Source organism: Lupinus angustifolius, chromosome LG20 (assembly GCF_001865875.1).
Source record: "Lupinus angustifolius cultivar Tanjil chromosome LG20, LupAngTanjil_v1.0, whole genome shotgun sequence".
Classification (NCBI taxonomy): Eukaryota; Viridiplantae; Streptophyta; class Magnoliopsida; order Fabales; family Fabaceae; genus Lupinus; species Lupinus angustifolius.
Window position 1 is genome coordinate 15,376,931 of NC_032028.1, and position 12,734 is coordinate 15,389,664.

The 12,734-nt window shown below is 38.5% G+C and overlaps 1 protein-coding gene across 1 annotated transcript; it reads right to left on the reverse strand.

Annotated features, from left to right (window-relative positions):
• LOC109336589 (DEAD-box ATP-dependent RNA helicase 38-like) lies at positions 34-11,990 on the reverse strand. Its single transcript, XM_019573275.1, has 8 exons — positions 11,675-11,990; positions 11,307-11,600; positions 8,529-8,756; positions 8,075-8,140; positions 6,974-7,378; positions 6,747-6,870; positions 706-791; positions 34-557 (listed from the first exon to the last, which is right to left on the reverse strand). Exons 1-8 carry the CDS (start codon positions 11,897-11,899, stop codon positions 495-497), a joined length of 1,491 nt encoding a protein of 496 aa, XP_019428820.1. The 5' UTR covers positions 11,900-11,990; the 3' UTR covers positions 34-494.

Below are 12,734 nucleotides of genomic sequence, written 5' to 3' on the forward strand. Positions count from 1 at the left end.
GAATGATCGATTATTCGATTTATCCATCCAACACAAATAAACACATCTCATACTTTATATTAAAAAAAACCCATTCAGTCTGACAGTGCAAGACAACGAAACCTCAAATTTGCAATATGCCCCCAGGATATTTATCTTGTTTGCTCTTATACCCCGGCAATATTGGTAGCATCACATTTGAAACATTATTATCACACGACCAAAAAGGAACATTCTATACTCAGCATTATACAATGAAATAACAAAACCACGCATTGTAGGTTGTCCCATTACAACCCTGATATCCAATATTAAGGAGGAAAAAATTCTATCACTGTTAAATTAAAATACCGAACTGGAACTCACCATTCTCATACTTAAATCATGATTCAGCATTTGTCTATGGAAATTAATCAAAGATTTGGTGAATATGGGAAAATCCATAGCCAGTACCCAAAGCACACTCCGGGGTCAAACACAGTTTTTAACAACAGTTTGACTTCTGCAGATTTAAATCATTGCAGTAAACCAGCCTCCTTCAGAGCACCTTTATAGTCTTCAACACTGTTTCTCTGTACCTGCATCTCAGAACATTAGGGAAATTATGTTGGGTAAGATGCATACCTTCATATTATAACAAGAATACCAAGTCATAATCAAATTTGAAAATTCATCATTTTGCATCATACTGCATGGAGTATCAAAAACCAAGCACCATTATCATACCTCTGTCACATGGGTGCCAAAGTGGTTCTCAATCTTTTTCATAAGCTTTTCATCCCTTTCATCACATATCAGGTTAAATACAGCCCCTGTAGAATCAAACAAAACAAACGGAAATCATCTTTACTATTTTGCATTGTTCCTGAAAAAAACATGCATGAGTAAAATTGCAATTTATAATTGACTTGCTTTAGAATAAGAGGATAAAGCACAAATCAAGTAAGGCCCGACAAGCACATATTACAACACAACCCCAACTGAGCAGGGTCAACCAGTTGAACTAAAGATCTGTTTGGTTGAGTATCTAAAAAAATGAAGTTGACACAGTAAGTCAGTATACATAATTAATTATAAATCCTCAATTTCTTAATCTAGACCTTGTTATGTCCACACACACACAAAACTTTCCACACATCTACTTAACTTCTTTGAAATATCACTAGTTCCAGTAGAGTAATTAGAACCAACATCACTTCTTGAACCAATCAGACAGAGTGGAAACGAAATTACCCCTTTGAGGAAAATAATACAAACTAAACAGTTAAGGCTCAAGTTTATCCTTTAATCAAGGTTCTATATCTCAGACCATGATAAACACTGGTATCAAATCTGGAATTAGAGATAGAATAGAAGAAGAATTTATGCAAGATCAATGTGATCTTGATCAGAAAGTATGTATTATTTCACTGAAAATGTGTATACAAGAGAGAGAACTATAAGAAAATAACTGCCCTAACTGATTTCCTAAACCAGTCCCAATTTCCAATTTCTCCAAAAGTGAGTTATTAACCATCCTAACTTCTATTTATAGCTGTAGTTAGTTAGGTCTCTTATTCCTTCTAATATACACTTGCCTAATAGGGGGTCTACTATACACCCGACCCCTATCAATACCCCCCTCCCTAAAAGAGTCACCTTGTCCTCAAGGGGAAAAGAAGGAAACTTCTTTTATAATAAAGTTGCTATCTCTCATGAATTATTGCATTCGGGCAACTATGCCCACTTCACCAAAACTTCAATTTGTCCTTGTTGTATCTTCCGGTTGCACTTCTAGTTCATAATCCTCATTCAACATCGAAGGTAGAGGCTGTGGATGTTGATTGGGCTTGAGTGCCTTCTTCAACAAGGATACATGAAAAACAGGATGTATTTTAGAGTGGCTTGCCAACTCTAGCTTATAAGCTACTACCTCCACCTTGCCAATCACCTGGTAAGGACCGTAAAATCGAGGAGCCAACTTCATATAAGGCCTAACCACCAAGGACTTCAGCTTATACGGCTGAATTTTTAGATACACCCAGTCCCCTTCCTGAAAATCCACCTGCCTTCTATGTTTGTCCGCATGCTTCTTCATCTGACCTTGACCTCTCAATAAATTTTCTTTGAGCTCGGCCAATATCTCATCTCGTTGCTGAAGCATTCGGTTCACATCCTCCACCTTGGAAGGAAATTCGGCTGCCTTCATCAACATAGGAGGATCCCAACCATATAGGGCCCTAAATGGGGTCATACCCGCTGCACCATGGTACGTAGTGTTACACCAGAATTCCGCCCAAGATAACCATTTAAGCCAATGGGTCGGTTTAGGATCCACAAAACACCATAGGTAATTTTCAAGGCACTGGTTGACCACTTCTGTCTGACCATCGGTCTGCGGGTGATAGGAAGTACCGAGTTTTAACTGAGTGCCGACCAACCTGAACAACTCCTTCTAGAAACTACTTAAAAAAATAGGATCCCGATCAGATACTATTGAAGACGGAAAACCATGCAGCTTCACCACTTCCTAGATAAACACCATAGCCACCTCCTTCGTCGTGTAAGGATGACCTAGAGCATAATAATGGGCATACTTCGTTAATCTATCTACCACCACGAATATAGTATCCTTCCCACTAAGGTAAACCCCCAACAAAATCCATCGAAATATCCATCCAAACCTGTGATGGAATCTACAACGGCTGCAATAATCCCCCAGGGGTCAATGTGGAATACTTATGCCTCTGACAGACATCACACTCTTCCACGAATGTCTTGATGTCTTTTTTCATGCCATTCCAGAACAAGCAATTGGCCACCCTTTTGTAAGTCCGGAAAAATCCTGAATGCCCTCCCATAGGCGTTTCATGACACTCCTTCAGTATAAGAGGAATCCGGGCCGACTGTCGGGAAATCACTAACTTCCCCTTATACAACAATAAGCCTTTTTTAAACTCAAACCCAACATGAGAGTGAGGTGCTATCATCAAATCTTGTATCATCTGCTTCCACTTCGAATCTTGCTCTACCTCTAGTGTCCAAACTTCGACATCAGCTAAGGATACCAAGGAAATTGCAGCATACATTTCCCTTTGGGACAAAGCATCAACCACATCATTCTCCCTCCCCGGCTTGAATTGTATCTCGAAGTCTATACCAATCAGCTTCACGGCCCATTTGAATTGTATCTCAAAGTCCATACCAATCAGCTTCACGGCCCATTTGAATTGTATCTCAAAGTCCATACCAATCAGCTTCACGACCCATTTGAATTGTTCAGCCGTGAACAACCTCTGATCATTGAGAAATTTCAAACTCCGCTGATCCGTCTTGATGATGAAATGTCTACCCAACAAATAGTGCCTCCATCACTGAATTGCCTGCACAAACGCCATCAGTTCTCTCTCATAGACCGACTTCTGTTGGGCTCTCACAAACAAGCCTTGACTCCAAAAAGCCAACAGTCTACCTGACTGCATCAACACTGCTCCCAACCCCTTGCTAGAAGCGTCAGTCTCCACCGTGAATACCTGAGAAAAATCAGGCACTGCCAAAAGAGGTAAATCAGTCATTGCTTTTTTCAACAATTCAAAAGCTTCCGTGTCATGTGCAGTCCATTTATAAGCATATTTTTTCAACAAATCAGTGAGTGGCTTGGCCAATTTGCCATAGTCACGAACAAACCTCCTATAGTAACATGTGAGTCCCAAGAAACCCCTCAACCCCCAGACGTCTTTCGGTATGGGCCAAGAACACATCGCTTCTACCTTGGCTTGGTCAGCCTCCACCCCTTTCTCTGAAATAATGTGACCCAAATACTCCAAACGCTTTTGCCCGAAGCTACACTTCTTCTTATTGGCCTTGAGACTATGTTTCTGCATGAGCTCCAACACTTGCCGTAAATGACCCACATGAGTAACTATGTCATTACTAAAGACCAATATGTCATCGAAGAAATCCAGTACAAACCTTCGTAAGAACGGCTTGAGAACCTTGTTCATGAGTGCTTGAAAAATGGAAGGTGCATTAGTGAGACCGAAAGGTATCAGTAGGAACTCGTAGTGTCCTTCATGGGTTCGGAATGCAGTCTTCTCTATGTCCTCCTCACGCATACGGATCTGATGGTATCCCGACTTCAAGTCAATTAAAAAAAAATATTGGCCCCCCTAGTTCATCCAACAACTCCTCAATACTCGGAATAGGAAATTTATTCGGAATTGTCACCTTGTTTAGAGACCGGTAATCCATACAAAACCTCCACCCCCCATCTTTCTTCTTGACCAAGATAATAGGACTAGCATAGGGGCTTATACTTGGTCTAATAACTCCAACGTGCAATATTTCCATCACTAACCTTTCAATCTCAGTCTTCTGGTAGTGCAGATACTTGTATGGTCGGATGTTTGGAATCTCAGCGCCTTCCTTTAGATGAATGGCATGATCATGTCTCCTCGGAGGGAGACCTTGCGGATCTTCAAAAACCCCCACAAACTGTTGTAACACCTCATCCACCACTGCCAGAATCTGCTGATCCGGCCCTGTTGGCTCACCAGTTTCCTCACAATGCAACATCAGTCCCTCCCCTTCTTCCTTAAGCACCTGCATCATGACACCAAATGACAACAACGTTTTTGTCAAAGCCGGATCCCCTCGAATTTTATACACCACCCCACCTCTTTTTAGTGTCAGCTCCAACCGGCCAAAATCGGCTTTAGCCTCTCCCAAGCTAGCTAACCAATCCAAACCAAGAACCACATCCACTCCCTTTAACCCGAAAAGATAAACTCTTGGACCACCTCCAAGTCTTGTACGTAAAACTTCACTGCGGTACACTTCCCTTGACCTCTGATTTTATGTCCATCACCCACTTCAACTACATAGGCGGGAGTCTCCTCTATTGCTAACTGTAATTTCCGCACCAAGTCCACTGAGAGGAAACTGTGAGAGGCACCACAATCAATTAGAATAACAACCTCCTCTCCTTCCACTCTACCCACCACCTTCCAAGATTTGGTGAGGTCAATCCCTCCATTGAGCAAAGAGAAAGTTGCAACACAGAAAACCCCTTAACTCTCGGTTCATCCTGCCATTCCCCCTCACTGTCTTCATCCTCTTCTAAGATAAGCATTTTTAATTGCTTATTCTTGCATCGATGGTCCCTGCGATAAGGTTCATCGCACCAGAATCATAAGCCTTTCTCCCTTTTCTCCCGCATTTCTGCTACCGAGTGTTGCTTGGCCCGAATTGCATCCATCACACTAGCCAACCCTACACTGTTTTTGTCAGCGCTGGATACACTGACATCAGAGTTTTTTCCAGATGATCCCCTTGTGTCCACGGTTACTACCTTGCTAAAAGAGTTGTTCTTTTGGAAACTAGATGGTCGAGAGTAAAAATTGCTTCCTTTCTTGTTCACGATTAAATTTTTCTGCTCTATCATAATCGCTGTCTGAATTACTGCAGTAAGAGTGTGATGTTCAAACAACCTTACCTCAGGTTGTACCTCTTCCCTTAACCCATTCAAGAAGATACCCTTGGCGAATTCTTGATCAATCTCCTAGAGAGCTCCTACACATTTCTCAAACTCTTCCATAGTCCCGGTCTGCTTTACCGATAACAATAACTCAAAAGGATTTTGAATCATTGACGGCTGAAATCTTCGAATCACCGCTACCTTGAACCCCTCCCAAGATGGATTGGGGTTACATTTCTCCCACCATTGAAACCAACTCATAGCCTTCCCTTCCAAAGCTAAAACAGTGGCTTGCATTTTTTCACCCTCCAGCACGCGTTTTAGAGTAAAATACCTTTCGAATTTACGAGTCCAGCCAAACACATCTTCCCCCGCAAACACTAGAATTTTCAGTCGGCGCCATTGCTTGGTGGTTCTTCGCCCAAACTCTGCTCGATTGCCTCCGACTTCGCTACCTTCATAGCCGCCAGCATCGTCGGTGTGAAGACCTAACTTCGCCGCGATCGTAGCAAGCAGATCCTCGGTCTTCTTCGTTCTCGCCTCATTCAAATCAATTTTGGCTCGCATCTCTTCCTTCTCTTGCTCCCAATCTTCGTTACTTCTCGCCATGCTCCTCGTCTACATCCGCAGCGGTTTCAACATGGTTTTACAGGGCACCAGAATCGGTGCTCTAATACCAATGATAAACACTAGTATCGAATCTGGAATTAGAGATAGAATAGAAGAATTGATGCAAGATCAATGTGATATTGATCAGAAAGTATGTATTATTTCACTGAAAATGTGTATACAAGTGAGAACTACATGAGAGAAAATAACTGCCCTAACCGATTTCCTAAACCAGTCCCAATTTCTAATTTCTCCAAAAGTGAGTTATTAACCATCCTGACTACTATTTATAGCTATAGTTAGTTAGGTCTTTTATTCCTTCTAACATACACTTGCCTAATAGGGGGTCTACTATACACCCGACCCCTATCAGACCACAACACCCATTGCAGCCACAACCACAGCACACCATGACTGCAGGTATCAGCATGCAACAGTTGTGATACAACTTTGACCACAACACAATCACAATTTAAAACCTTCATTTTAATTTATAATACTATGTAAAGCATGGTAGAAGCTAGCACAATGGTTTGTTGGACCTCTTGTTTAAAAGAGGCAGAAATCCAACAGAACAACTTAATCAAGCTACATAAACACTACCCAAAAAGAAAACAGAAAGCTCCCTTGACAATAATTTTAACAATATTATAATTACACAATAGTAAGTAGATGATGCATGAGATATGAACAAGAAATTTACCCTTGCGCCCAAAACGTCCAGCCCTACCAACCCTGTGCAAATAAACCTCATAATCAGGCTCGCGTTCACGGGTATGCTCAGCAGTATGTTTCAGTGGAAGATCATAATTGATAACCAAATTAATCTGAATAAATAAGCAATTGAAGGATGTCATCAAAGTGAAAAGCAAATGAGTACAAATTCCCAGAATAAGAAGAGGGGTATAGAGAGCAGAACCAATTCAGCACCTGTTGTTGATCAAAGCCTCGGGCAAGAACATCAGTTGATATAAGAACTTGAGTTAAACCATCTTTGAACTCCTTAACAATTTTGTCTCTCTCCTCATGACTAAGAGCACCTTGTATGGAAGTAACCTCATAGCCAAAAGCAACAAGTGCTTGATGCAACATTTTTGCACTTTCTCTTGTACGCACAAATATAATAGTTTGCCCCACGTTTTCTCCTATTTCAAATATGTAATCTTTTATGACTTCAATCTTAGAGAGTTCATCAGGACAGCGCACTATGTACTGCTTCACTGCATCTAAAGATAGTTCTTCTTTCTTCACAAAAAGTTTATTATGATCCTTCTTAACTGTCCTTGAAACAAAATTCTTGACAATGTCATTGAATGTGGCAGAAAACAAAAGAACCTGAAGATATACAAACCGATCAGTTTTTTCTTAAATAAGAGAAGAAACTGAAAATATTAACTACATCACATTCAAGCAGACACAGATTTGAACCTAATGCATAGCAACCACATCTAGGTAAAATTTTATTCAGGTGCCTCAGCAAGAGTAATATAACTAATAAGTGTAACGAGCAACAGTTATATTTCCCTTATATGCAAATTAAAAATTAATTAAAGCAATCAATTAGCATCAAACAAAAGAAGATTATACAAATACCTATGCAATATTATTAGAGGGAGCATGAGAGGAAGTACTACTACAACAACAACCAAACCTTAATCTCACTAGGCGGGGTCAGCTACATGGATCAAACAAAACCATAATGCTCTATCATGAATCATGTTCATTGATAAAGAATTGATCAACAAATCCTTCTTAATCATGAGAGGAAGTATCACGTAAAAAAAAAATTAAGATTGTTTTCTTTTCTTGTATGATTAATGGAAGGATTTACTGTATACTTCAAACATCTTTCACAATTTCTAGAAGGTCACATTGAGAACATGATGCTTATGCATTGAAGATGTTCCAACTGAATAGATTGAAGCACGGATTACGAACACTACAAGTTATGTATCGCCGTGTATGTGCATGTGGTACCGGATGGAAAGGTCATGCATGCAAGAACATTAAGCGAGAAGGAGTTTCACAAACCTGACAGTTAGAATTGAATTTTTCTATCTCTTTCATTATCCTCAAGGAATCATCTTTAAAACCATCCTGCAAGAGCGCATTTTACAATAATTTAGGAAATGGAGGCAAAAGTATATTCAAATATTTATCATTATAATTTATGTGTGTGCGTGAGTCAGCGTGACTAGCTCAGTAAATATAGAACTCCCTGAAACTAAAACTAGGTCATAGATCTCAAGCATATTTATAAGAAAGGAATTGTCATCTAGAAATACTAAAAAAGATATAGTATACTAGTGCTCTCTTCCTGTTTAGCCAAGAAAGGAGGAGAGTTACAAATTACCATACAAATTGTCACCTATTATCAAACAAGGTATTGCTAATTTTCTAATAAATTGTAATAATAGTCAGTTATGAGCTAAACTAAAGTGGCAACTAAAAAGAGTTGTACATTTTATCAGAATACTAGAATTACCTCAGCAAGCATTTGATCAGCCTCATCAAAAACAAGTATCCTTAATCTGGTTACACCCAGTTTCTTAAAAGTCATCCACTTCTTTATTGTGCCTGGAGTCCCAATAATCACTTGGGCCATAATCGGCGCCCGTTTCGCTATAGGAAGATCGACCCTACTGTCTGTTGGAATGGCACATTCAGAACTGATCCCCGTATACTTCCCCATCTTTTGCAGAACTTCAGTATTCTGGCACATAATACAAATTCCACACAATTATTATGCGACAACTGCCACATCACTAAATATAAAATAAAAAGGAGAAACAGGTTGTAAACTTCTATTTTGTGGCAGCTCCAACTCTCATCAAAATTTTAGCACATGTCATTGTGCCAATTGTCACATGTGATAAATTATTGAAAACAAATTAAAATTTGATTTCCATTACTATCTTATCACAAACAACAGGGTGAGCCTATGTACAACGGTAAGGTTGCTTGCCTTGTAACTTGGAGGTTATGGGTTCAAACCCTGGAGGCATGTTCTTCGTTTGGAGGATAAAGTTGTGTACATCTACCCTACCCAGACTCCACTAGATGAGAGTCTCATGCACTAGACTGTCCTATTTTTCCATTACTATCTTGTCACAAACAATCCAAAATTTGAGTCTTCAGTAATATCTTATTTATAAATGTAAAAAACCATACATATCTATTAGAGAATATACAAAGTCGTTCATGTCTTCACCAAAGAGCTTAAGCTTTTTGAAGAGTTCGTTCAGGGCACAATATCATAGTTTATTAAACCAAGTGGCTTTCTTGACACATCCATTCTTCAATAAAAAGTTTACTTTCATTTCAACACATGATAAAGATGAGCTTGTGCATTACCCATGCTGATGGGCTCTTGTGTTGGGTGCATGTCATATATACAATAATTTGTTTCGCTTCACTTCTTAGGTTAAGCTTTTGGGTGAGTAAGTTTATGAGAATATCTTCTTACGTAATTTCATAAATATCTTATTAAATCGCAGTGTTAATAACAGTTCAATTTACACTACAAAAACAACCAAATTTTTTTATAAAAAATCGACCGAGCATTTTTCAACTAGGACTGCAAGGATCTGTAATGATCCAGGAGTGTAAAGTCTCAATAGCACAATATGGACAGGGGCCTATTGTATAATACAGAAGTCTATTGTGTATTTGGATGACATATGGCAGCATAATAGATAAATAAAAAAGGTCAGAATGGGTATTGAGAGTGGGAGTTAATTATTAGAGGGTTTCGGGTATACATGTGTGATCCTTATTATCCAGGAAGGCCAGCTGAAGGAGGGGGGGGAGTCTGTCTTTGCATTCTGTTAAAATCATGACTACTTTTTTATATTTATTATTTAAAGGGTAAATAGCAAGAAAAAAAGGAGGGACATTTAGGCTATATTTGGGAGTTATGAGGGAGAGGGAAAGGGAAAGAAAGGGATCAAGGGGCTAGGAAGGAGTAAGAAGGGAATGGGAAAGGAAGGCAATCTTCTCCCTTGTTTGGGAGTATGAAATTTAGATGGGGAGGGTAAGTTAATGATAATGTTAGGATATCTTTTATTTTTCCTTTAAAAATGTAAATAACAATGAGAAATGGACAATAATATAATTATATAATTTTACTAAAAATATTTATTTTTACATTTTGTCTCCAGAAAAACCCCAAACTGGGGGAACTATAAAAATAGACACGTGGACGGGTTTGGAAGGTTTGAGAAACCCTCCAAAACCTTCCCCTCTACTTCATCCAACTCCCAAACAATGGGAAGGCCTTCTAAAGCCATATTTTCCCTTCCCCTCCAAAATCACACTCCCAAACAAAGCCTTATAGTCTGCATAAGCATATTTCAATGATGAACAACAAGGAGAAAACTTCAGTGGACAGCAGCTGCTGTTTTCTTTACAATAAGGCTAACAGCCTAAGAGAATATTAAGCAATAAGTTGATAGAGAGAGCATTGGTCCAAGCTTTGAGGAAGGGGATTGGGTGTTTTTAAGATGGTGCCCACCATGGGATGAGCAACCAACAGAAGAGGTCGTGTGGAAATATGCTGCTAAAAGTAGATCTTCCAGCCTTGAGGACAAGCTTGAAGTTCAAGTGGGCAGTATTGTATGGATCCAGCCACCCCAGAGTATAAAAGCTCAATAGCACAATTCAGTCAAGGGCCTACTGTTACAACTTATAACACAATACTCTATTGTGGATTTGGCTGACATGTGGAAGAAGAAATAAAAAATGGAATAACGGGTATTGATAGTGAGAGTTAGTTATTAGATTTAGAAGGGTATAAATGTGTATCCCTGATACATAGGAAGGGCGGCTGAGGGAGGAGGAGCCTGTTTTGGCATTCTGTTAGGAGTGGGCAAGGCATGAATCTTGTAGGAGCTTACCTCTATGGGCATTGCAGGGTTTATCATTCTGATTTTACTCAATTAAAAATACATTCCTCTTTCAATTTCATCTTATAGTACATTCTTTTCTCATTTTCATCTCCAGATCTCTATCAGGACCAAATGACATGATAAATCATGTTTTAGAAAAATCATTTACATAATGGTTTCTGCCTATATTGTGGTTTGCCACAATTTCTAAATAGTTGGTCTCAATCCTGGGTCAGGAAGTCGACAATGAAAGTAAAACTTTGACAAATTTTAATGATATGGGCAAACAATGTGGCATAGTTTCATTAATATCTTCATTAAATTGTGCTAATCTCGGCTCTTCTTAACAATAAAAACAAGAAAGCAAAGAAACTCACCTGAATAGCCAACTCCCTAGTTGGGCAAATACAGAGAGCTTGAGGAGTCTGAAGCTTAGGATCAACACGGCTAAGCATCCCAAGCACGAAACACGTTGTTTTTCCAGAACCATTATGCGCCTGTGCAATCAAATCCCTATGAGGAGGGTTCAAAATCATTGGCAAACTAATAGCTTGAATTTTACTAGGCTTCTGAAATTTCATCTCCACATATAAACCCTTCAGCAGCTCCGGCGAGAGATTCAATTCCTCGAACGTTGCCGCAGACGTGTACGGCGTTTCGCCACTCGTAACCTGTTAAATGAAAACCCTAACCGTCAAATTATCGCGGAGAAATGGAAAACTAGTAATTGAAATTGAGATCGAACCGTTTGGATGTTGGAATCCTCGGGGTCATCCAAGTGCTTCGACGGTTTCTTGTTCCCATCGATGGTTAATTCGTTTAGTGATGAGGTTTGTGGTGTTGCTGAACTAGACGACGCCGTTGCGTTGGAATCTTCGGCAGCTTCGTCGTCTGCTTCGTCGGCCCAACTTTTATGAGCCCGTGGCGGCGGTGTTGGGGGAACGGTGTCGGCGGTGGCGGGTTCTGACATTGTGGAGAAGGGAGAATAGATGGAGTGTGTTAGTGAAAAAGGTTTTCCAAGTTTGCAGTTCCAAAGGTGACCGTGAGAGTAGAAAATTCAATTCTTTAACATCCAAATACAATATAGTTCTTAAAAGTTTAATACATATAAAGATTTATAACAAATAATATATTATTTTATAATTTATTTTTATTATTTTATTTAAAAATTAATAATAATTAAAAATAAATGATGAATAATATAATAATAATATAAAATATCATTGCACTATGTTTATGTGTCTTTTGTTCATGTCTAAATCTTATATACCCTTTCATTTTTAATGAATTTACTTCATAAAGGAAATGATACATATTAATACGTAAGTAAGCATACAATATCATGTTTATTCTTAGATATAAGAACCAATTTGAGTAAGAACAATTGTTACTATGAAAAATAAAAACATTTAGTATGAATCATTAAATCTTTATTTGAACGGATAAAATTAAAAGATACATATTATTATTATTATTATGTGACCAACTTTTAATCACAATTATCCATTTCTGATTGTAAGTTCCAAATTTATTATTTAGATAATTTTTATATAAGAATTATTCTTACTTGAGCTACTGTATTGTGGGTATCTTGCAATTTATAAGGTTGTAAAAATAAAATTCACCTCCGTCATAACTTTATTTGTTAAATAGAATTAAAGTGGAAAAAAGGTGAGAGAGAAGTTGAAAAAATGTATATTTTCTTTTGTGAAGAAATAAAGAAGTTTTGTCATGAAATATTTCTCTAATTAATATGTATTTAGCTAGGAATAAATCAGTTAAAAATTACAGCCATAACTAAGTTT